Raw genomic sequence first — 26,673 nt, 5'->3', positions numbered from 1 at the left:
TCCTCCTTTAAAAGAAACACTATGACTTTTAATTCTGGCTGTTCAACAGAAGATTTCTAATTGGAGAAAGCTCAGCAGAGTTTTCAGATGATTTTGGAAGATGATGAAATTAAAGAATTAAGAGTTGTTACTTTATTTCTAAACCAGAATGAATAAATTACTGAAACCCATTTAAAATGAGTGATTGTAACTCCATTTATTTCAGATGAAGAGGTCATTCTTCTCCACTTTTTTCCCCCTCAAAACAGATCTATGAATAACAGGAATAATTAGAGCCCAAAGATGGAATAAAACCCAAATAAGAAGAGAGACCGACAGAAGATATTCATATACATATTCATCTTCTATTCCAGAAACAAAATGGCTCAATTTTCCCTTAAATTGCTTTCAACAGAGACTTAGTTTATACATAGATAGTCACAGAAAGAATGAGATTAACAAATAAAAACAACCTATAAGCTATTTCCAGAAATATAAGATCTTAAGAAAACAAAACATAGAAAGAAAAAAGATAAATATTCATTTTGCCTTTAGAAGGTCCCTCTTTTATCAGTGTTGACCCAAATTTGTAGGAGATAATTGGCATATGCCATGTTTGTTAGAACACCACCAAATATATCCAGGCAGGAGAAAAAAACACTATACACAAGAATGATCCTTTGATTGTGGGCCACTGAAAGATAAAAAATGGCCAAAATAATAATTACATGAAACCTCCTCAATCACTATCAAAGTTTTTAGAAGTTCCCAAGACACCAGACATCACAAGATTTTACACACCACATGGGTTTCTGGTCAAATTCCCTTAAAAAAGAAATTCTATGTACACCAAAATATTTATAGCAGCACTTTTTGTGTGTGTTAGGCAAAGAATTGGAAATAAAGCAGATGCTCATTGATTGGGGAAAGGGTAAACAAATTGTAATTATGTGAATATCATGGGATATTATTGTGTTGTAAGAAATAATGAATATTATGATATTCATTATGAATATAATGATGCAAAGTTGGTAGTCAAGAAGACAATATACACAATGACTAAAACAATGTAAATGGAAAAAACAACTGGTACAAGCTAGGTGATGAAGTGGATAGAACATTGGGCCTAGAGTCAGGAAGACCTGAGTTCAAATCTGCCCTCAGACACTCACTAGCTGTGTGATCCTGGGCTAGTCATTTAATCCTATTTGACTCAGTTTCTTCATCTGTAAAATGAGCTGGAGAAGGAAATGGCAAATCACTCTGGTGTCTTTGCCAAGAAATTAATACCCCCAAAGAAGAGACAGAAAAAAACATCTAAGCCTGACTCCTTTATAAAAGTGGAAAGTCCATGTGTGTGAAATGCTGAATATATTTTCAGATTTTTTTCAATGTAATGATTGGTTTTACTGATTTTTTTTCTCTTATTTTTCTTTTCTTTTAAAGAAATTTTTATGGGACAGTTCTCAGGGAAGTGGGAAAACAGTGGGACAGGGAGAAATTTAGGTGTTATAAAAACAAAACACGTCAATAAAATCTTTTTAAAATTTAAACAAAATTCTAAGAAAGCAAAGGTATAAAATAAGGTACATAAAAAATAAAATTAGGTAATAGATAAAATAAGGTAAATAAAAAATAAAAAAATATAAAAAATATTTTATAATTAGGTACAACACTTTTCTTTTTTAACCCTTGGCAGCATTTTGTATCTTGGAGCTGGACAGAAGAACCGCCTTAATGCTTTGTTCATTATTCCACTTCCTTTGATTCCCAAAGTTTCTCAGTATTTTACTTTATAGTACTCAGGACCTCCTCCACTAATGCCCACTCCTAAGGCTTCACTGTGATGTGAAGGTGACCCTGGGTTCTTAAAGGCTATGCCATGGCTGGGGGAGAGAGAGGGAGGGGAGAGATCATTCTGGCAGGCCCTACCAAGCTGGAAAGATTTCGATTATAGGCACAGTAGGAAAGACCATCTGTGCACAAAGGACACCTTAACAAAGTTTAAAGAAGTTCATAACCACCAGAAACTTGGCCACCAAATGGTGAATTTTTATAGCCACGTCAATTCAAAGACTATCTATTAAGGCAAGGGAAAGTTGAGAGCTGTGTCAATAGAAGGGGGCACCCCCACCTACAAAGCAAGTGATCCTGGAAGTACCACGACTAACTCATGTTTACATAGGGAGCTCTTAAAAGTTTTCAAGGCATTTTTATCATGACCACCCTGTGATGTGGGTAGTATATTATTCCTGTTTTACTGTCATGGGAACAAAGAGGTAAGCATCTCTACCCCTTCCCCATCCCCATTTATGGTGCTCTGGGACACTTCCAGTGTGTCGTGTGTGCCTTGGCTCAGCACTGAAGGGCTTGACACTTTGGGATGATGCAAAAAATCTGGTTATCCACCTCCCCCCAACTCTCATACACATATAAACACATAGCCAGGAAGAGCCACCCACTCAGTAGACTTTAAAAGTAGTGACTCTACTTTCTGGCTCTTTCTTTCTTCCTGTCTGTACCATATGACGCCTCTCTGCCTCTCTCTCTCTCTCTCCCTCTCTCTCTTCCCATGGTGAAGGGAAAGGGAGAATTTTCTTTCCCTCCTCACTCTAGCAGTTAGGATGACTTCAAACACATGGGCGGCCTAGGTGAGTATAAATCTAGGCCTTGGGCCCTTGGATGTGTTTTACGTTTAGTGTTTCTTCCCCTCAGCATAGGTGATGAAATTGTGATCATGAGAGACACACTTTCTGGTTATGGTTATTTTGGGAGATCCTGGATTCCTCAGTTGGTGGCAGCTGTATTATGAAAGGTGTCTTCTATAGCTACTACATACAGCACTTCTTGGAGAAGATGACCATTGGTGGAGGAATGAGTACAGCTCCTGGCCTTGCTTGTCAGAAGACATGGATTTTGAGGGAGTTCTTCAAGCACTGCAGAATCAAGATGAAAGTGAAAGACTTATGTGACAATCCTCTAAGTGCTCCATATTTTAGTGATTCAGGTATCAGTCTTCTAGAGAACATAGTAGTACTTATAAATTACTGCTTCATGTTTAAGTCTTTGTCAATGTACTCCTAAATCTTTTGTGATTTTTACTTTTTATTTTGTCTAGTTAGTGAAATCATTTTCCTATGACAAATTGACATTGTACAATAAGTAATTTTCTACCCTCTCCCTTTTAGACATCAGCTAAATCTTAACTTGAAGTGATTCTTGCTTCAGGGCCCCAAGGTAGGGGTATGAGGAACCAGAGAGTTTGAGGGGAAAGTGTCTGACCCTTCTCTTTAGAGGTCAGGCTCCCTGGGATTGAACCTGGTCCATGTATGCATACATCTGGAGCTAAGGGCACTTTTATTTTTTTTTTCAGCCAAAGACAAGGTTTATTAGAACATCCATCATATTGGGCAGAATCTTAAGGAGTCTGAACATAGGTAAGCAGTGGCTAGATTTTAAGAATCTAAGCATCTTAATGGAGACAAGATGGACCTTATATACAAAAAGACTGTGGGAGGGATCTAGGAGTGACCAAGTAGTTTGGGGTGACTGGAGGAGGGGTCTAAGGAGATCTGGATGGGAGTGGCCAGTAAGGTGGGGTGAACAGAACTCCTGGGACCTGAACAATGGAGCCTAGCTAGGATTAAGTGTGGGAAATGGCCAGGGGCCATAGGGAGGTAAAACAATGGAGGGGAGATTGGGTGTAGCCACAATGAAAGGCCAGTTGATGGGATTATAGTCTCAGGGGAACGCCAGAGATTTGGCCATGTGGGAAAGTCCAGGGTTTTTCCTTTCTGGGGTCCAGATCCCAACCCCCTCATTCCCCCCTCAAACAAATAGGAACCCAAATTCTTTTGGGGTAAGGGGCAAAGGTCTCGGCTTCTGAAACTGCTTCCTGCTGGCAAGGGGCGTAGAGCTGCCCCTGCCTCGAGGGAGACCCAAAGATGAGGTTGACTGGAACTGAGCACAGGCTGCATCCAGGGAACGATGTGGGGACATTGGCTGGTACTTGCTGTTTGCTACCAACTGTACGTGAATGGCCTGTAGTCTGGAAGACACAAATCTGACAGAAAAGACTGCAGGGCCCAGATATAAAACAGGGACTAAATTTAGGGCCCAAATGAGAGAATAAAACATCCTTAGCTCTATTTGGATTCAGATAATTCAATTTTCCAACCATGCAGTATCAAATCCACCTCATAGCCAGACTTAGGAATAGCCAGGTGGGTAATATTCTCTTTCAAAGGAACATAATGGGGAAACTGAGCCTGGAGGATTCCATCTTAGACTGAGGCTAAAATTGTCCTCTCAGCTTTTCCCAATGCTGACTTCCCACCAGCATCACCTTCTCTGAGTAGCTTGTGGCATTTCTCTCAGATGGATTATTGATTATCGATGGATTATGACCCATCAGACAACTCAAAATAAAATCCTATGAGCTTTTACCTCAAACAGCAAGTTTTACTAATTAGGAAAAACTTTTCCAGGATTTACATCTCAAACTTAAATTTGTCCTGGTGTAAAAAGCCAATCATTAGAGATTTCTATACACTTGTAAATTTTCAGCAAGCCATACATAACCCAAACAAACTTTTTGGCTAGTTTACACATTGAAACAATAACCAACAATAGCTAAATTATTTTAGTAATAATCAAATTATGAAAAGTTGCTTGACATAACTAATACAGAAAGTTCACCAATTTGAAACATGAAACAAACCCATTACCAATCAGGTGACTTCAGTTTTGTTAAATGCTCTTCCAAATTACTTTACACAGAGAATCAACATCTCACCATTAACAGTTAAAACTACAAATTTAAAAGAGCATGTTTACCCAAGTTTGGAGGCTAGCTTCATTACCTTGAGCAGGATGTGCTGCACCTGGGTGATGCTTCCAGGCAAAGGTTGCCCTAGGGACCAAGGCCATTGCCAGTGGGGCCCATGCTGTAGCTGCTGCCCCTTCCCCCTCCTTCTAAGGGCACTTTTAGAGGGAAAAGATAAGCACCCTAATTCCCCTGTACCCAGCAATGGCATTGTGTTGTTTTATATGAGACTTGGAGAGGTAAAGAGACTTAACTGTGGCTACGGGTGTCAGAGATAGAATTTGAATTTACATGGTGCCCTGACTCTAGGACCTATACATTCCTCTCTCGGCCAGTAGGTATAACACCTACAAGGCTCCTAGAAGTTATTTCAAATAAATACCTCAATGGTACAGAACACAGAAATGCTGTATCTCCAGCAGTCAGTAGATAACACAAGACTTTTTCTATTCTCTTCCTCATTAGCAAGAAGATATTATATACAATGTATACATACACATAGACATACTATACATATATATATATAATACATCAGATACTCCATATTCTAGTCATATTAGATTATGAGAATTGTCATCATAAAAAAAGACTAGTGATATTAACCATTTGTACTTACTCCATTCTTCAAAATATCCATCATTTCAATAGCATGGATACTCTCCCCGTGAACACAGAACATAAACCCTCCATGCCTTTATCAACTATCTTCATGAGTTGCTTTGGCTGAACAATTCACTACTTAGTGACTGGTGATAAACTTTTTTGCTCTGTTGGTCCTTGGATGAAAGCCACACAGTCTGTCACCTGCTGTTCTCAGCACCTTTCTAGCAAGTACCTACCAGAGTCTGCACTCTGTTGGCATGGCTTTAGAATAAGGATTCTTAACCTGGGGTCCCTGAACTTTAAAAAATACATAATTCTTATTTCAATATAATTGATTTCCTTTGTGATCCTATATATTTTATTTTATATGTTAAAAAATATTATTCTGAGAAGGTATCCATTGGCTTCACCAGCCTTCCAAAGGGGTCCATGACACCAAAAACTTCAGAATTCCTTCACTAGAAGAACTCAGGGTTACCTCCATACCACCATAAAGCACTAGAAGAAGATATTAGTTCAGGTTAACAAGCCATATTTGTTCTTAAATTATTTTCACTGCTTTCTGTAATTACACTGTAAGAATATTACATATGCAAATTCAAGGATAGTTTTCATTGTCTTAAAAAAAAATCAAATCATCCTAGCTACTCCACTCTAGCACCATCCCAGAGAACCAAGTTAGGTAAAAACTTGTGGGTGGCAAAAGACAAGTATATGTCAAAATGAAAATGTAGAAATAACTAGTTTGAACAGTTATCTATAGTCTTCCTACCTCAGTCTTAGCAAAGTGTTTAAAAAAAAATAAAGAGGCAAGAAAGCAAAGGAGCTGCTAGGTTAGGAATGGGAAACCAAGAAGAAAATGTTGAACAGGATCCATGATGGATCTCCATGAACTCTACCAATTCCAGAAAATATGAGTCATTGTCATGATGACAGGAAAGCTCTCTCTTGATAGCAATTGTCAGCAAGCCAAATCATATGACAAACTGTATTTACATCGAGAAGATAGGTTTAGATTTGGTTTTATGATTTTAAAAAAGTATCAGATAAGAGAATTGATGCTCATTTTATTGTACTGTAGTTAGATGAACCCCTATATAATAAAAACCTACAGTTATAGAACTGTTATCCTTTTCTGTTTCTTCTGACTACTTTTCCTTAGCCTTCTATGATTTAAGACAATCAATAAGCACTATTATGTTGCATAAAAAGTGCTAGGCACTTGGGAAACAAAGAGAAAAACCAAAGACCTTACTCTCAAGGAGCATGAATTCTATTGTGGAGGTAGGGCAAACGGCACAGTATGCACACATATATGTACAAACTAAGTACAATGTCATTTCAGGGGGGTACTAGAGTAGCTGAGAGACTATGTGTGAGGAAAGGCCTCTTGTAAGAAGGAACAATTGAGCTAAGCTTTGAAGGACATCAGAGATTTTATCAGGCAGAGGTGAGAAGGAAGGATATTGCAAGTGTCATGAATAGCTTGTGCATAGAAGATGGATTGCCATGGAGAAGCAACAACAACTAGGCCAGACTGGTTGGCACAAGATTATATGAACTGATTGATCAACTAGCATTAGGTGCCTCCTACTTGCCAGGCACTGTGAAAAGCAGCAACATTAAATGAACTTAGAAATGCGGGATGGAGCCAAATTGTGAAGACCTTAAATACCAGTGGAAAAATTTGTATTTGCGCCTAGGAGCCCAAGGGAGTGACTTGACCAGTCCTATGCTTTGGACAAACACTTTAGCAATTATGTGAAAGATGGATTGGAGAAGAGAGAGTTTTGAAACTAGGGAACTAAACAGGAGATGATATCAGTAATTTAGGATGGTGAGAGGGGAGAAGGGCCTTAACCTAGGTTGATATAGTGAGTGGAGACAAGATAATTAATATGAGAAATGTTGTAGAAGTACAATGAACAAGATTTGGTGACTGATTAGGTAGGAGAGTTGAAGGAAAGTGAAGAGTTGTGAACAGAGATGAAGGCAGTGAAGATGACTCAGAGGTTATGAACCTGGGTGACTGGAGGATGATGGTACTTTCAGTAGGAATAGCAGAGTTAGGTAGAGTGGCGGGTGTGAAGGTGGGAGGGTAGAGGAAGATCAGTTCTGTGATGAACATGTCTGCTGACTGATGGAGTGATGGGTTGTTGTAGGTTTTTTCTTCAATATTATTAAAAATGTTTATTTGAAAAGATCTCAAGGAGTCTTATAGATGCTGCACTAGGAGACAGAGCACAGGACCTTGAGTCAGAAATTACATCCACTTGGATATGTCCATTAGGAAGTTGGCAGTGTGGGGCTGAAGTTCAAAAGAGATACTAGAGCTGCATTTATATACATATATATATGTATATACACACACACACACACACAGATACATATATACATGTATGTATTATGTACATAGGTGGATATACATATATGTGTAGCTGTGAGTCTATGGATACATACAGATAACTACTTCTGGGAGCTAATTATGTCATCAAGAGAGAGTTCCCAGAAAGAGAAGTAAAGAGTTTGGCCCAAGACAGAACCTTGGTTAAAGTCTAAGATGTAGATATTGAAACAGCAATAAAGTAGCCAAAGAGGTAGAATGAAAATCAAGAGGAAGCAGTGTCCAAAACACAAACTAAAGTCCAGAGAGGAGAATGTATTCAGGAGGAAAGAAGATGATCATCGCTATCAATATGTGATGCCCACAATCACATGCCCCTATGTTGCCTCACTATTCAATGAACTCCAGTGGCTCCTTACTACTTCTAGGATCAAATGCTCCTAACAATTTGCCCCTCTCCTACCTTTTCAGTCTTCTTAGACCTCACTCCCCACCATGTACTCTGTGTTCCAAGAATACTCACTGGCTTGCTGTTCCTTGCACAAGACATTCCATCTCCATTTCCAAGTGTTTTCACTGGCTGTTCACAATAACTGCGATGCTCTCCCTCCTAATTTCTGCTTTCTGGCTGCACTAACTTCTTTCAAGTCTCAACAAAATGTTCTTCTTTCAATAATCTTATAAGGAATGTAGAACAAGTTGTATATCCATTTTACAGGTTAGGAAACTGAGGCTGTTAAGAGGTTATGATGTGCCCTTGATCACACAGAATCAAACCCAGATCTCCTAATTCCAAGTTCAGTATTCTTCCATTATACAAAGAACCCAAGTCTTCTGACTGGAACCCAGAAGCACAACATGCTGTCTCTCTAACTATCTCGTATAACTACCAAACACATTCATTTCATATTTGTTATTTTCAAAATTATTTTTAAAAGATAGCTTCCTTTATAAGGATGGCCTAAAGAGGAAGGGGGAGAAATGGCTTAAATAAGCATTCAATAAATAGTTATTAAGAATTGTGTTCATAGCACTGTTGTAGGTGAGGTACAAAGTTTAGATTATAAGCCAAGCTTCTAAGGGAGAAAGATTCCCTGATAAAAAACTTCTGAGAAAACCGGAAAACTGGCAGAAATTAGGTATATAACAACATCTCATACCATATACCAAGATAAGCTCCAAATAGGCACTTCATTTAGATATAAAAAGATCATTATAAACAAATTATAAAAGCAAGAAAGAAATCACCTTTCTAATCTATTGATAGGAAAAGAATTCATGGCTAAATAAAGGATAGAAAGGATCACAGAAGACAAAATGGACAATTTCAATATCATAAAATTAAAAAAGATTTTGCACAAAACCAATGCAATTGAAATTAGAAGTTAGTTAACTAGGGAAAAAATTGCAGAAAGTTTCTCAGATAAAGGTCTCAAGACATATGAGTAAGTGATTAAAATTTATAAGAATAAGAACTATTATTTTACATGATTTCACATGTATAATTGATATTACACTTCTTGCCTTCTCAATGGGTGAGGTAGGGCCAGGCAGGAGAGAATTCTAAACTCAATTTAAAGAAAAATAAATGTTAAAAAAATAAATAATAAAATTGTTTTTAAGAAATAAAAGCATAGGATTATTGTAAGGATCCAATAAGATAACATAAGTAAAGTGATTTGCAAACCTTAAAAAAAACAAAGAAGAACCATTCCCTGATTGATAAATGGTCAAAGGATATGAAAACAGATAGTTTTTAAAGGGAGTAAATCCTAGCTATCAACAAGCATATGATAAAATGTTCCAATCACTAATAATTAGTGATTGCAAGTTAATGTGAACAGAAATGAAAATTAAAGTAACTCTGAAGATCCACCTCATACTCAGATGGACAACCATGACAAAAAAGGGGAAAATAACAAATGTTGGAGGGACTGCTGAAGAACAGACATATTTAGTACACTGTTTAAAGCTATGAATTACGTCTGCCATTCTGGAAAGCAACTGGAAACTAGCCCAAAGAGTCACTAAACTGTACATATGCCCTTTGATCCAGCCATAACACTACTAGGCCCATCTCCCAAAGAGATCAAAGAGAGGAAAAGGATACAGCTAAAACTCGCCTTCTAAAAGAAACCTATATACAAAAATATTTACAGCAACACTTTTTGTAATGGCAAAGAACTAGAAACTCAAAGGGTGTCTATCAACTGGGGAAGAGCCAAACAAATGTGAATGTATGTGAATGTTATGAAATATTATTGTACCTTAAGAGATGATGAAGGGATGGTTTCAGAAAAACCTGAGAAAACTTACGGGAAGTGAGACAAAGTGAAGAAAGCAGTAGCAGAAGAACATTTTATATTATAACTGCAACATAAAGAAAAAACAACCTTGAAAGACTTAAGAACTTTCATCAATGTAATCACTACTCATGATTACAGAGGAAACCAGGAAGCAAACTACCCATCTCCTGACTTAAAATGTGAAGAGACACATATATTTTTGGATATGGACAATGTGGGAATTGGTTTTATTTGTGACAAGGGATTTATTTTTCTTTTTTCTTTTGTAATTTAGGGGAAAGTAGAAAGGATAAGGGTAGGGATAGGATTTTCCTCCTTCAAAGATTGAGAAGAGAACATAAAGCAGGATAGCTTTGAAAACTGCATGTTAAATTTATTACCTACATAAAAATAAAAGCAAGTTCTACATAACAGAGATTCAGTTTCCTGTATAATAATCCTCTCCTGTTCTACAATGTATACACACATACATACATATACATATGTTTGTGAGTGTGTATACATATGTATATATGCACATATATGCCTGTTTTCTTTGATATTTAAGTTCATATTTTAAAAAATAAAATAAAAAAGCAAAGTTTAGATAAGGTATATTGCTGTTTTCATGGAGCTTATAGTTTGGCAGAATGCTGTTATAATAATTAGCTGTTTTTAAGCCCAGGGACAATAGAATGACCCCTAAGATCTTTGTAATTTCTTTCTTTTTTTTCCAGCTTTAGGGAGTTTATTTTAGATGAAAAGTTATTAGTTCAATCACAATCATTGAGCCCCTGGTTAGGAAAATTCCTAACATTTAGGCAGAGATTTGACTTTCTGTCTAAATTTACATTCATATCTATCTCTAGTTAAGATCTGGATTCTTTGTGGTTGAGGCAAAATTCAGGTTACTAGAAACATTTGGGTAATGAAACAGAAGATTTATGTTACAGTGTTTGTGGATAAACAGGCACCAGGAGGGGAAGTTGGAGAAAAAAGTAGACAGACTATTTCTTGGGATTTCCAGTCAAGTCACCAAGTATTTATTAAGCATCTACTATGCTGGGGATACAAAGAAAAGCAAAAGCAAAACAAAACCAAAAAGACAGTACCTGCTCTCAAGGAACTAAAATCAAATTGGGAAGACAACATCTAAATAACTCTGCACAAATAAGATTTATACACGATAAATTGGAGGAAATCAACAATAGAAAGGTACTCTCATTAACTGAACTGAAAAAGGTTTCTTTTAGAAGGCGAGTTTTAGCTGGGACTTGAGGGAAGCTAGCAGGCAAAGATGTAGAGGGAAAGAATTTCCGGCATGAAAATGCTTGGAGTTGGGAGATGAGAGTGTCTTGTAAAGGAATAGCAAGGTGGCCAGTATCACTGGATCACAAAGCATGTTGGGGGTGGGGGTTAGAGGTGTTTGTGAAAGTTGTGAGAACGTTAGAAAGGTAGGAAGGGGGCAGGTTATGAAGGACTTTAAAAATCAGACAGTTTTATATTTGATCCTGGAGGTGATAGGGAGCCCATGGAATTTATTGAACAGGGGGTGACATTGTCAGACCTGAACTTTAGGAAGATCTTGACAGCTAAATGGAGAATGGATTGGACTGGAGAGAGAATTGAGGCAAGGAGACCAAACCAGAAAGCTATTTTGCAACAGTCCAGGTGTGAGGTGATGAGAGCCTACACCAAGGTGGTAACAGCGTTAGAGGAGAGAAGATGGATGTTATGTAGAATCCGAAAGATTTGGCCACAATTTGGATACAGGGGGAGAGATACTGAGTTGTAAAACAAAGAGATGACAAATCCATGGGAGCAGCTGAGATTACCAAATGAAATAGTATAAAGGGAGAACAGAAGGTCCATGATAAAGCCCTGGGGGACATCCATGGTTAACAGGAATTACCTGGAAAAAGATCCAGCAAAGTCCTTGAGTACGTGGCTATATGAGAAGCATTAGCATGGGCCTTGGGTTCCAAGATACTTACAGAGCAAATTGTTCTCCTACATATTTCCCTGTCACATCCCAGTCCTACCTCCTCTTTCCCCTTTTGTAGCTTGCCCTGGGGCTACTGGTTCTTAGCTCAACTCTGTATGATTGAACAAATGTTTCTAGACTCTAAGAATATCTGATTGGTTTTGAGGTAATTTTTCCTTTTATACAAATTCTTTAGGAAGTGGCCAAGTACAGAAAGTTGTGCTTATGTATCAAATTCTCATTACGCAAATTTGACAAAGTAGATAAAGTATTCTGAAAGAAATCTGTATTCCAAAAAACACGTATGTTAACTTTACTATACTACTATGCTGTCTCTGCTTCCGCCCCTCACTTGGTGCTCAGTAGCACCTCATCCCCAAAAAACCTTTTTAAAAATCCTTCAAGTAAAAGCTGTAGAATGGCTGTGTTGAGAGACCACAATTGCTGGATTGAGGAGTTGGCTTGAGAACTCCTGTGCCCAAGAGTGGTGATCTTTGCCCCATTCTACTCACCCACCTATGTGTCCTTGCCATGTTCTGTGTCTTCCACCCATCTGCACTGGGTACCATGTGTCTGTCCCTGGCCCCCACGTTGCCCAGCCTCTCCTGTCTGTGTCCATATCCAGACCCTAAGTGTCCACACCCTCTCCTAACTCCAGTGTTCTTCCTCTCAGTTCCAGCAAGGTCCCCTCGTGACTGACCCCAGCCCAGGTGTTCCTTTCTGCTCTGTCCCTAGACCCCCACATGTCATGTCTTTAAACCCTGTGCCAGTCCTCTCCCGCCACAAGCCCTGCTCCCTTCCTGCTTTTTTCCCTTCCTTCCCCATGTCTATGGGCAAATTCTCATTATCCAAAAATCACTTTATATAGAGGTCTACAGAACTGTCCACTTATGTACAAAGAGTTCTGCAGAACAGAGAACTATCAGTATCTTACATTGGATTTGAATGATCTAAAGAGGTATACAGGCCCTGTTTGAATAGGTTGATTTAGTCATGAACTAATTAAGAAAGGTAATTGCTTTTAAATAGGTGGGATAATGATGGAATCCCACCCTTAAATGTGGATCAAAGGATTTAAAATTAAAAGTATTCTTAAGTAAATCTCCTTTAAGTCATTTGAAGATAAAGAAATGGATTTCTAGGGAGGTTAAGTGATTTGCCCAAAGTCAGTAGAGAGTAAGTACAGCAGAAAAGCCAAGATTTAAGCCAAGGTCTTCAGATTCCCAGTATGTACAGAGTTGGTTGGTTGTTGTGCTTCATTCTTGAAGAAGACCAAAATGATAACGCTGTGTTAGAGTTAAGGTACAGTGTATCCTACTGTGGCTGATCAGACCAATATGAACTTGGAACGCTCTACCATATGTTGGGCACAAATAATCCATATGAACATTTGAAATTGAGATGTCTCTAAATTTGTGCATCTCATGTTTCTTTTGAGCTGTTGCAATTCTGCTTTGCTCATACAGCACAGTGCCTTCTGAGATGTGGGCACTACCTACTGGGCCGTCTTGTACCAATGTCTCCCATGTCACACAATAGATTCCAAAGTTCTTCAGAGAGACCTTGAGAGTGTCCTCATATCGCTTCTTCTGACCACCATATTAGTGCCTTCCTTGTGTGAATTCTCCACAAAATAGTCTTTTAGACAAACCTACATTTGGCATTCAAACAACATGACAAGCCCATCAGAGTTGCACTCTCTGCAGCAGAGTCTGATTGGTAGTTTAGATCAAGAAAGGACCTCAATGTCTAGTACCTTGTCTTACCAACTGATCTTCAGAATCTTCCTAAAACAATTCACATGGAATCAATTCAGTTTTCTGGTATGGTACTGGTATACTGTATGCCTAGACAATGTTTGTTGAATAGAGTTGAGTTCTGACTCCAAATTTGCCATGTTACATCTCCTTTCATGTTTCATTTGAATCCAATACCATTTTAAAACAGCCAACTGAGTACAGAAAAAGGTTAGCAGTGAGCAGGCTGTAAGATCTACAATGACAGGGATATGCCTTACCACATATCTAAGGAACTTTTATCCAACCCAGTTTAGTCATAAAGGAACTGAAAGTTTTCAGCTGGTGTAACTCTGGAGGAACTAACTGTAAGGAACAGAGAGCTGAAAGGGGAGTATCTCAAGTAATGGGCCAACAGAATCCAAAACCAAAGAGTTCCCTTGGTACTATTTGATTTAGGGCTCTAAATTCTCTGGGGACTAAGGATTGGATTGCTTTGAAAATCTGGACATCTCTAGAGACTTCTTGAAAGAAAATGGTCACAGAGAGGTATTCACTTTGAAGGGCTTTGTGATTCAGTACAGAACCTGCCTTAACAAAACAGGGTTTGAGATTCCAGGCATAAAAAATATTTTTCTTTAAATTCTTCTTCAAAATGTTGGAAAATGAGACTGTGCTGATCATATTTGTCCTGAAACAGAGTTCAAGACTGAATTTACAAAAAAATAGGTTAAGTGGATATATTTAAGAGCCAGGTTCTGTTAGTTCTAGTATAAATCTGAATGCTCTCTCTTGCCAGATTAGGGTGTTTGAAGTATGGAAGAGCAGATTAAGTCTTCTACCACTGGTCCTCCTTAATTGGTTATCAAACCTAGATGTAGGCAAAAACCTACATTCAAAGTCAATTTATATTTCAATCCATTAACAAACATTGATCAAGCACCAATCTTGTGCCAAGCATTGTGCTAGCGAGAAGGCATTATGGGGTACAAAGATAAAAAATAAAATTATCCCTATTCTTAAGGAATTTAGATTCTATGGAGATAAACAATGTTAAGTTTTTTACAGAATTACTATATTTAGAATAAATACAAGATAGTTATGGAGAGAGAGCACTAGAAGTTGGGAGGAGGGACCAAGAAAGGCTTCATGTAAAATGTGGTGCTCGAGCTGCATCTTGAGGGGAGGAATTCTATGACACTAAGGTGAGAAGGGAAAGAATTCCAAGAATGGCAGGGGGGAGCTGGATGCATAGAACACCCAAGGAAGATGGAGTGCTGTGGGTGAGGAAAAGAGAGAAGGTCAATTTGGCTGGATCAGAATTTGAGAAGGGAAGTAACGTATGAGGCTGGAAAGGCAGATTGAGGTCAGGTTGTGAAGGTTTTAAAAGCTAAAAAGAGGAATCTATAGTTTATCCTAGACAGGGAGACACTAGCATTTGAATACCTCACAAACATGGTCATACCCTTGATCTTACAAATTCACCACCTCCATGTTCAAGAATTCTAAAATCTCTGTATTTGATTATAATCTATTGGCTATCTATCTTTCCCTCTGTCTCTGTTAGCAAATCATGCTCTTCAACACCATGACCTTCAATCCCTCAACTACTCAATTCTCTCCCAGGCCATTACCCCTACACTAATCACTCTCTTCTCTTTTCCCCATCTTGAACCCTGGTGAACTAGTACAAATCTACACTATCCTCTTCCTCGAGGACCTAGCCCTTTTAACATATTGCTGATTGCAGCCTGCCAAGTCTAAACCTTAGATCACTCCCCACCACCCACCACCTTGCTCCTGGACAGACACACATGTGCATGCATGCACATATGGTACTGAATGAAGATGAAGAAAAACATGCAACCCTTCTAATTGGGTCTACTATACATTTATGTCACACAACCTCAACTGGGCCCTCAGTGCTGCTAGGCAATCTTGCTATACCTCCCTTATCAACTCATTATCCCACTCTCCACAGAAGCTCTTTCATACCTCTTCAAACCTTCCATGGCTTCCCCTCCCCCCATTTTTTCAGCTGAGAACCTTGCCTCATATTTTATCACTCACCTGACTTCTGCCACTCTCTTCCTTAACCCCTGTCTCACAATAAAAGAGGTGGCTTTACTCCAAGGCCCTCTACCTACACAAGTGATACCATCCCACCCTGTCTCTATCAACAGATTGCCCCTCTCTCATCCCCACTCTATCATTTATCTTCAATCTCTCCCTAACTACTGGCTCTTTACCTACTTCTTACAAACATGCCATATCTCCCCATTCTCAAAAAAATTCTCACTTGATCCTGCCATCCCTGCCATAGTCTCTTCTGCCCTTTGTGGCCAAACTTGAAAAGATCATTTAAAATAGCTGCCTCCTCTTTCTCTCCTCTCACTTTCTTCTTAACTCTTTACAATTCAGATTCCAACTTTATCGTCCCACCAAAACTACTATCTTCAAAGTTACCAATCATCTCTCAATTTACAAATCCAATTGCTTTTTCTCAAGCCTCATTCTTGACTTCTCTGCAGCCTCTGACAACTACCAAATACTGTATTCTCCTTGATATTCTCTTCTCTCTAGATATTTTGGATACTACCATTTCCTGCTTCTCTTCTACCTATCAGACAGCTCTTTGGCAGTCTCCTTTTCTGGATCTTCCTCTTGATCAAACCCTCTGATGATAGGTGTCCCACAGGTACTGTCCTGGGCCCTTTTCTCCCTTTGTACCATTTCACTTGGTGATCTAGTCAGCCCCTGTGAATTTAATTACCATTCCTAGGCCAATGATTTTCAAATCTATCTGTCCTGCTCTAACCTCTCTGCTGACCTCCAGTCTCACATTTCCAATTACCTTTCAGACACCTTCAACTGGATGTCTAGTAGACATCTGAAACTCAACATATCCAAAAACTAAACTGTCTTTCCCCCTAAACCTTCCCCTGGCCCCACCCTGCAATTTCCCTAATAATTTCAAAGTCAACATCATCCTCCCAGTCCTCCAGGCTCAAAACCTAGAAGTCATCCTCAATTTCACTATCTCTCATCCCCTGTACCTAATCTGTTTCCAAGGCCTGACAATTTCACCTTGGCAACATCTTTCAAATTAGCTGCCTTTTCTTTTCTGATTCTGGTGTAGGTTCTCATCACCTCATGCCTGGACTATTACAAAATTCGCCTGCTAGTAGGTCTGCTTGCCTCAAGTCTCTCCCCATTCCAATCCATCCTTCATCCAACCACTAAAATGATTTTCTTAAAGTGTAGATCCAATTGTCACCCCCACACTCCCACACTCAACTCCAGTGGCTTCCTCTTGCTTCCTAGATCAAATACTAAATGTTCCATTTGGCATTCAAAGCCCTTCATAACCTAGCCCCATCCTACATTTCCAGTCTTTTTACACCTTCTTTGATCCAGTAACACTGGTATCCCTGCTGTTCCACAAACAAGACAATTCATCTCTCAGCTCTAGGCATTTTCTCTGGCTGTCCCTTATGCCTGGAATGCTCTCCCTTCCTCATCACCACCTACTGGTTTTCCTGGCTTTTTAAAAATTCCAACTAAAATCCCATCTTCTACAAAAAGCCTTAACCCCCATTATTTCTAGTGCCTTCTCTCTTTTAATCATGTCCTATTTATCCTGCATATAGCTTGGGTTTCTTTTACATTTGCTTGTTGTTTTCCTCTTTAGATTGTGACCTCTTTGGGGGCAGGTGCTATCTTTTCCCTCTTTTTGTATTCCTGGGGCTTAACACAGTGCCTGGCATGTAGAAGGCACTTTAAAAGTGTTTATTGACTAATTGGAATGACATGGTCAGATCTATGATTAAGGAAAATCACCATGGCAGCTATGTGAATAAACGAAAAAACAACTATTAAGTGCTATGTGCAAAACACTGCACTAAAGGCTAGGGATACAAACAGAAAAAGATCTACTTTCAAGGAGCTTACATTCTAATAGGGAAAATCAACACAATGAGTAAGTTTTAGCTGCAAGTCAGATGGAAAGGTCTAGTGGTGAAGAGGCAAAGGAAATTGTAGTGCATTTTAAACACGTCATTTCCACTGATAAAACCCTATTTCTGGCATTGAACCATTTGACAGTGCCAAAGGCTTTTGTGGCAAGAATTTTCTTTTCTAAATTGTCAGTGGCTGAGCAGGGTTCCATTGCTTATACCTGCAGAAGCTGTTGCTGGGTTGCAGGGTTGTTAACTTAGATGATGGCTTCAGGGATCAGGATATCTCTACTAGGATCTGAGAAGAGATGGCAGTGGTTTGACATCCCTGTTATATGCAACCTCTTCTTTCTATGTTCTGTTGCTCCAGCTTTATTTGACTTGCCTGTCCTATGGGTAATAATTGATTTGGAATGGCTGGTTCTTCCTCAACAGGGATTGTTCACTAGGATGATAGTCTTGAAGGTCAGGGCTAGAAGCATGGCTAGGAAGTATCGCTATTCTGAGGGCTCTTGGTGTTACCTTCCCATTAATGGCAGTAGTTGGTGTTGGTGATTTAGGATAGCAGGTCCATTTTTTATAAGGATAGTTGAATAATGCCTTTGGGGGCCAGGAAGGAGGGCCAGTAGTATTCCCAGGGATCTTGGGCCTCAGCATCCTGAGTTGTTTCCACAAGGGCCATTTCTTGCTTCTTAAGAGTGCTTTGTTGTTTTGTTTAGGCTAGCTTGCCTGTCTTGAGTGGCAGCTGGTGGAAATAGCTGGCTTGTTCTCCATAGGGGTTGCTCCCATGAACAATGGCTGGTAGTGGATGGATTGTTTTAGGCACTCAGCAACTCTGAGATAGCTGTTTGTAAACATATAATCTACTAATGTCCTCCCCTACTTCTGGCATCTGATTAAATTCTAGTGTATTAAACTATGCTCTGGCCACATTCTCTCAGGGTCAGGCTACATTTCCACCTACAGGGTTCTATGGTACCCTAAGGACTGGAGTATTTTTCTCTACTGCCACATACTCAAGCCTGAACTAGTTGTATTTCACCCATTGTTAGGTGCCAATGGTCAACATCTCCATTCCATCTAGCCACTTAATATCAGGTAGCTTTTACAAGGGGACATTTACTTCAAAGACATAGCAAGAATAAAGTACATTTCCTCAATACTTCAAAGAGGCATACTCTTCTCTATACCACCTGAGTTGGGGAGAGTTATAATGTAAGGAGAGGAGAAGAAATAAGTATTTATATAGTGCTTACTATGCTCCAGGCACTGTGCTAAGCATTTTACAAACACCTCATTGATCCTTAAACAACCTTGTGAAGCAGATGCTGTTATTATCCTCATTTTACAATTAAGAAAACTGAGAAAAAGTTAAGTGACTTGCCCAGAGTCACATAGCTATTAAGTGTCTAAGACTGTATTTGAATTCAGATTTTCCTGACTCTAGCACTCTATCTACCTAGCCACCTAACTGCCTCTAAGGTAGGGAGGAATGGAGTAGGCTTCATTTTGCTTGGTTCCTATATAGCACTGGTCACACCAAGTTCAAATCCAAAGATAGTGGAATGCGCCATCATCTCTGCTTTAGCTGGGCAGGGAACTCCAACATCCTCTTTGCTTCTCAGCATGCACTGATACTGAGCTGATTGTAACACCCAGTCTGAGTTCCAGATCCCAGATTCCTATAACTTGTTCCTCCAGCTTTTCAAAACTCTCAAGGCCAGAGATTCTACTTCCTTCACTGAATGCCATTAATGAAGGAGTCCCCAAGATTTCCCAGAAGTAAATAGGCAAAGAGATTGTAGCTGATGCTGACTGGCTTTCTGAAGATACTGATGTTTTAATGATGCAGCCAATTGAAAAAAGCTCCTCCCAATTATGAGGTCAGTCAACTAAAACTAGTTATGGGAATGTCAGCACCTTTTCCACAATCTCTCCAAGATTACTTATACTTTTCCCTTATACTTCATCAGAATTCTCCCAGAAGCAGGCTCCCCAAGTTCTTCAGGTAAAGAAATACCATCCCAGGTGCTCTAAGCATGAACCAGACCCCCATTACACTAGGAACACCTTTTCAATATTCCATAATTCACATCCACTTCACATTCCATAGTTCTATCTTTCAATACTGTTTCTCCATGCTCTCATTTTTTCCCTTTCTCCATATCCTTTATTATCTCTAGATCCTGAACATTTCCACTTAGGATAATTGTCCTCTCTAACTATGACTCCCCTCCCCACTTTCCCTTAAAGTTTTCTGATACCAAGATGTGAGCCAGGGTTAACTCTGTTTCTGAAATACTAAAATACCACATTCATTTAAATGACCTGAAAATAATGAAATGTTCATTTTAATGAGAAAAAAGGTCTGACCACCCCTGCTAGAGCATCTTGTCCAACTTCAGATCCCCTATGCTGCTCTCCACAAACAGCAGCCACCCTACCTTTCCAGCCTTCCTTTCTATTACTTCCCTTCACTCACTCCAATCAAAGCATTCCCTGAACAGTCTTGTATTTTCTCATCTCTATGCCTTTCAGGGGCTACTCCTTGTGCTTTACAAGGCTCTCCTATGCCCACTTTATTCACTGAATTCTTATCTACGCCCCACTGAAATGCTTCTTCCTTCATGAAGCCTACCCTGATTCTCTCCCCTCATCTGACCCCATCAGTTACCATTAATAACCTTGGGGGGAGGGCCCTCACAGTACATTGTTTTGTTCCTCTAAAACATTCATCATATAATATTGCTCCTTGAGGGAAGGGATCATAGAGGTCATCTAATCTAATCCATGTGAGGCAGCTAGGTGGATAGAGTGCCAGACCTAGAGTTGGGAATACTCATCTTCCTGAGTTCAAATCTGGCCTCAGACACTTAGTAGCTGTCCGTGACTCTGGGCAAATCTCTTAACCCTGTTTGCCTCAGTTTCCTCATCTGTAAAATGAGCTGGAGAAGGAAATGGCAAACTACTCCAGTATATTTGCCAAGAAAACCCTAAATGGGGTCATAAAGAGTCAGACACGATTGAACAACAATCTAATCTGCTGATTTTACAAATGAGGAAAGAACTGTTTTTCCTATTATGTTTGTATCCTCAGCTCCTAGCACTGGCTTTTGTACACAGTAGGTCTTTAATAAATGCTTGATAAAACTGTATTTGTATCTTAATGGTTAAACTCCAAGAGGACAAGGCCCATGTCTCATCTAAGTTTGTATTTCCCAGGTTAGCATAGCTTTCTGCACTCAGTAAGTGTATAAATATTGCTCAGTGTATATAACGGATGCAAGAACTTTTTAAAAAATTATAAATGTGAAAGTGTAAAACCTCTGGTTCATTTAACAAAAGGCTATATTATATATATGAAAGACAGTGAGAGAAAAGACATAGTGGATAGTTAGCTGGTAGAAGTCAGGAACACCTGGGTTCAAATCTTGCATCTGACACCTACTGAATGATCCTTGGTAAATCATTTAATTCTCAGTAAGAATTAAAGTTGGAGATACAGTATCAACATGCCTTGGTAATGAGAATTTCCTTGCCTTGGAGTTCCCCATACTAGTGAAATTGCAAGTCCAGTACCTATCTCTATTGTGACAAAAATCGTATTGCTTCTTTGTAGTACTGTTCATTACATTTAAGGGAAATCAGCCCATCAAAAAACATGGGGATATTTTAAGTCAAGAACGATAACATTAAAAAGGCTTTACAAGAGAATCCCTGGTTTAGAGTTTCAATACTTGGAATAAATCACCTAGAATTAAGAGTACCCAACATTGATACAATTATACAAATCACACATGCAAAACTGTATCTACCTTTCAGTTACAGTTTACAAGTTTGTGGTATATAAAAAAAGGGAACAGCCAGCCTGCTTCAAGATTCTCTCGCTTCACATCCCTTGCAAGCCTCTCATTAACTTGTACATGACTTTCATCAATGCTGAAGCACACCAAAGAACTCTGCTTCCAGACTGAGCCATAGCTTTGGGGAGGAAAATTAATTCAGGAAACAATACCACCCAGATTAATAAAAGATTTCTTGTACTTGAAAAAAGGTGGGGGGAGGCTTATTTTTAAAATAAAACCAAATCCCCATAAAAATTATTTCAAAAAATCTAAATAACACCATTTTAAGAAGCTTAATAGAGAATTTGTATTCAAGAGTCTTGTGAAAAAAGAAAAAGGAAGTCTGTGAAACAGAAAACATTACACACATGGAAAAACAAACGACCTCATATTGAACAAACAAAATGCATCACCTTCAACACATCATTCCAGCTAAGATTAAGACTTGGCCTATCTTCTGACATAGCAATTTCCTTTCAGAGTTGACTTGGGCTGAACCCTCCAGTGGCCTTTTTCTGAGTGGGCTGGCTCACTGGCTTAGAGTCATGGGGCCATAGGACCTGGAGCTGGAAAGGGTCTCAAGAGGGTCCTCTTACTCCAGAAGGAAGGAATGCCCAGAGGAGAGAAGGGGAGTCCCCAAGATCACACAGGTAGGGCCACAGTGACAAGAGGCATCACTGTAGGGTGGTCTGGTCTTAACCCAGCCTTTGGCCCGAAGACAAACTGGGAAATGGAGCCTCTGGACGAGGGTTAACCGTCCCAAGGTCCCCCAGGCTGAGTGGGGGACAGCGGGAGAACCCCAACTCCGGGCTTCTCCCCCAAATCTAGTCCCCTTTCTATTGAGGACCTAAAGGGGGGAAAACAAGTATGACTTTAAAGAGGCTGGTCTGGAGAGCTGGTTATCCCTAGGATCCGGTGTCTGCCCGGAAGGGACAGCGCAGCCTCAGTTTCCTCATCTGCAAAATGGGCAGGGAAGAGGAGAAGCCCCTCGGGAGGAGGGCTTAAGGAGGTTTCGAGCCAGAGGCTTCGGGAGAGCCGAGAGGGCAGGGACCGAGGGAGGCCGGCCCGAAGGGGCTCGGTCGGGGCGGGAGGAGGAAGGCGAGGCGAGGCGGGGTGGGGCGGAGCGGAGCGGAGCCGGGGTGAAGGGGTTAGAGAACAGGCGGGCGAGGCGAGGCCTGGGACCAGCACAGCGGGCTCTGCCCCCGCCCGGGGGGAGGGGAGGACTGGGCTGGGCGGGGCTGGGCCGCCGCGCTGGGGGTGGGGCAGGCTCGGAGGTGACGGTTGAAAGAACGTTGGAGCTGGGGGAAGGGAGGAGGGGGAGGGGCGCGCGCTCAGGAAGGGGCGGGAAACCCGCGAGAGCTCGATCGCGAGCAACGCCCGGAGGAGATAGCGCGCGAGCTACCGAGCGCGCGGGCGGGCTGGGCCGACTCTGGGAGGGAAAGGGGGAGGAGCCAGGCCAGCCCGCCCCGCCCCCTCCAGACGGAGGAGGTGCCCGGGGCAGCTCACCACCGGCTTCCTCCGCGGAGAATTGCTGGGGCGGGGGTGGGGAGGACTTGAAGGTAAAACTGGTCCCCCCAGTGGCTTTTCTTCACCCCTACGCGCTTCCCACCTAGGGGAACTGGAGAATTGGATGTGGGAGGAGGGAGTTCCCTAGCTGTGTCGAGGGGGAAAGAATCCGCTCCGGGATTTCCCGCCCCCTTTAAACTCTCTACACTCTTCGAACGCACTCGGACCCTTCCGCCGCCTCCGCCGGGACTCGTTCCGCTTCCCCCACGCTTCACTTCCTTTGAGAGAAAGATAAAGCGGGGAGAATCCCTCCAGCCCCGATCCCCCTGGCCCGTCCACTTTCCGAGGACAGACCACCGTGTCCCTGCTCGGGAGTGCGTCTCCCTCCTCTCCCGGTGCGGGCTTGAGGGACTACTTAACGCGCGGCACGCCGCGTGCGTGCGCTCGGGGGAGTGAGCTCAGAGAGCTTCCTGGAAACTCCCGCCTCCCGAAGTCGGGGGAGCGGGGCCGGGAAGGGCGGTGCGGCTCTGCCTCCCAGCCCCCGAGCGGCGGACTCCCCACCCCCTCTCCTTCCCGCCCCCGCCTAGCTCCACGCTCGCAGCGAGCGGGAACAACAGGCTCCTGCTGCTGCCCCCTGCCGGCGGGCTCGGCGCGCCCCGCCCTGGGAGCCTCGCGCGCCCCTCCGCCGCCACCGCCGTGCGAGGGTCCGCGTGCGCCTCCGCGGCGACGCTGCGCGACTCACGCCTCGGGAGAGGAGAGCTGGGCGCCGGGCCGGGCCGGGCCGTTCCGCGCCGTGGCTTTGTAACGTTTGGGAGCAACCCCCAAAGTTACCGATTTCCTGTAAGAAACCCCAAAAGTTGCGTCAGAGGAGCCCCGCGGGGCCAACGTGCTCCCCTGCCGGGGGTGGGGTGTCACGCTCTAAGGCCGCGGCTCAACCCCTCCCCGCCCCCCTGGGTCCAGTGACCTTCCCGAGTCTTAAACAACAGGAAGTGGTATTTTGGGACTCTGGGAGGGCGGCCACGCTTTCCCCGCTCGGAAAGGCGCTGAGGAAGCCGCCCAGAGCGGCGGCCCCCGCGCGGACGCGGGCTTTCCCCGGGCCCCGGGCCGGCGCGCTCCGCGACTCCCGGGGGCCATGTGGTCCCGAGTCTTCCGAGAACTTTTCTGGAAGAGTTGGTCCCTGTTCCCCAATGGGCGCCGGCCGTTCGCCGTCGGAAAGGGCACGAAAGGCCGGGCGGAAAAGAGCCGCGTTGCAACATCAAGCCACGTTTTCTCGATTTCGTGATGTTTTAAAACTCAGGCTGGAACCTCGTGTGCGAGCTGTTCAGGGCAGCGAGAGCTCTGGCTGCCGGATCACCAATTTCTCAGAACGAGGGATGTTCGACCAAATTGCTGCCAGGCCTCATAAACAGGCACTAACAGCACTACCATAATTAGACCTTATTATGTTCCTCATTTGATCCAGTGCAGGATGAAATCCCCAAGGCGGGTGTCACTAGCTATCTCTTCTCTGGAACAGAATACAAGGGCGTTTTATGCGTAATCTCTGCCCGTTTGCCATGCTTGTCTGCCCTCTGTTCGCATTACTCCTAGTCAGTCATATTTCCCATTTCTTCTTAAACACGAACAGATATAGGTCATTTTTCACGCTGCTGTAGAAAAAAAATCATTAGTGCTGAACCAGAAATCATTTCTACACTGGGATAACTTCTCCGAGGGAAAAAAGATTTTGGCCAAGAAACTGAATTTTGTTTAACTTGAGGTCCTCAGGGTTTCAGTATGACTTGCTGAACATAGTTAAACCAGCCTAATTGCTTTTTTTGTTCTGAGCCTCATTGCATTTATTTAATGTTATATATTTAACATGATTTGAAACGAACCAGATGAGCTAAACTGTTTTCAAGAGTAGACCATACTTCTGATAAATTTTGTACATTTTTGTACCACCTTGATATTTTAACTCGAAAACCTAGACATGCAAGTGCTTTGTTCACCGTTTTTTTTTAACCACACCCAGGGATTTGAATGCACAGCTGTGGATAAAAATTGAGAACACAGACTATTTAATTTTATCAACAAATTATAACTAGTATTATAGGAGCCAAATTCAGATTGCTGTCAGGAAAAAAAAAGGAATTGTTTGATAGGGAGAAAAGAAGAGGTTATGCTTCATTTCATCCATGAACAGTTTCTCATTTACCTAACCTTTACTCTTTCCACTTAGTAACTGTTTTACTCTGTTCCTCATTTGCCCCACAGTTAGAGTCATGCACACACAAATCATTCTTAAGTCTCCTTAATGTCTTTATTAGCCTTTCTGAAGCCTCAATTTCCCCATATTTAAAATCGGAATAAAGTGCCATATGTGCCGGAGATGCCAAGTGAATTATATTGATTTTTAATAATTGTACATAGTGACTATGTAGTTTGAAATACTATTTTTAAAATCAATTTTTATAAAAAAACAATTTTGTTTCACTTAGATGAGGGTCAGTCTTGTAGTCAGGAAGACCTGGCTTCAGATCCTGCTTCTAACACTAGCAATGGGATTAAGTTATTTACTTAACCTTTTTGGTACCTCAGACAACCCTTTCAAACTGTCAGTTACGGAGCTGCAGGTCCTCCTGGGTGAAGAGATATACCACACCTGGAGTATTTACCACAGCCTGGAGGTTAGTTCCTCACATCAAAACCATTACTAGAAATTTTTTGTGTCTTCCAAGTACTACAACAACTTGGTGAGCCACCCTTATTTGAGGGGGTGGGGCATACGGGACATGTCCCTGTCTTGAGATACAGACCTTGAGAAATGGGGTGAAGCTGCTGCTAAGGTACTTACTGAACAAGGTGTGTGTATGGGGGGTTCAGTCTACTAATTAACAGCTTAAGAATTTAATTATTCTTTCTAGACGCTAAGTACTGTTGCTTCTATGCTCCAGAAGGACTGCAAATACCATCAGAACCCCAATAAATTTGGTGCCTTCCAAGTCCACTGGGCTGGGAAGAAGCATTAGTTGCCATGCCCTAAGTTCTAGCTCTGTGTTGGGGGCAGGCAAGCATAGAGCACAGGAAGGCACGGATGTACATATATACACAGTGGAGGATAACTTGCACTGCTTACCTCATGGGGATGTGCACTACAGAAACGTGAGGTGTTATAAAACGAACCTTAAAACCAGGACCCAATGAACCAGAGCCATAAAGCCTGTAAACGGCAGCTGCCCTTATATGAGCCCAAAGGAGGAAACTGCATGAGAGAGTCAGCTCCTTTTGTTCTATCTTTTAAGGTCTCTTGCCAAAATGCTGGGGAAAGTGGCTTCTCCAAAACTGGTCATCTTTTGGACTGTACACACCACCAATTGGTTCACCGCCTAATCCTTTTTCTACTCTGAAGGCACCCTATGTGATCAATGTCTGGATGATGTTTTCACCAGAACTGGAATAAAAGTGAAACATGTTGAGATATGCTTGGGCAGAGAATTCCCAAATCAGATTACCCTCTTGGAAGCACAGTCTGACTGCAGAGCATATGTGGTATAAAGGCTAACAGGGCCAGGCATGGCCAGTCTCACCCAGTAATCATGTTTCAGAAATACCGAACTTACTCTGTGGA

The 26,673-nt window shown here is 41.5% G+C and overlaps 1 protein-coding gene across 1 annotated transcript in view; it reads left to right on the top strand.

Annotated features, from left to right (window-relative positions):
* The window catches only part of LOC114045060 (collagen alpha-1(I) chain-like), a 97,678-nt gene extending 73,185 nt beyond the window's left edge, over positions 1–24,493 (top strand). Inside the window, exons 5-7 of the mRNA XM_027864873.1 lie at positions 22,467–23,099; positions 23,212–23,501; positions 23,651–24,493. Of these exons, the coding sequence (XP_027720674.1) occupies positions 22,467–23,099; positions 23,212–23,501; positions 23,651–24,493 (1,766 nt within the window). The remainder of the gene's footprint in view (positions 1–22,466; positions 23,100–23,211; positions 23,502–23,650) is intronic.
* Positions 24,494–26,673: the final 2,180 nt, after the last annotated feature.

This window comes from Vombatus ursinus, unplaced genomic scaffold (assembly GCF_900497805.2).
Source record: "Vombatus ursinus unplaced genomic scaffold, bare-nosed wombat genome assembly UNPS02014777.1, whole genome shotgun sequence".
Classification (NCBI taxonomy): Eukaryota; Metazoa; Chordata; class Mammalia; order Diprotodontia; family Vombatidae; genus Vombatus; species Vombatus ursinus.
This window is presented reverse-complemented; position numbering and strand designations above follow the sequence as displayed.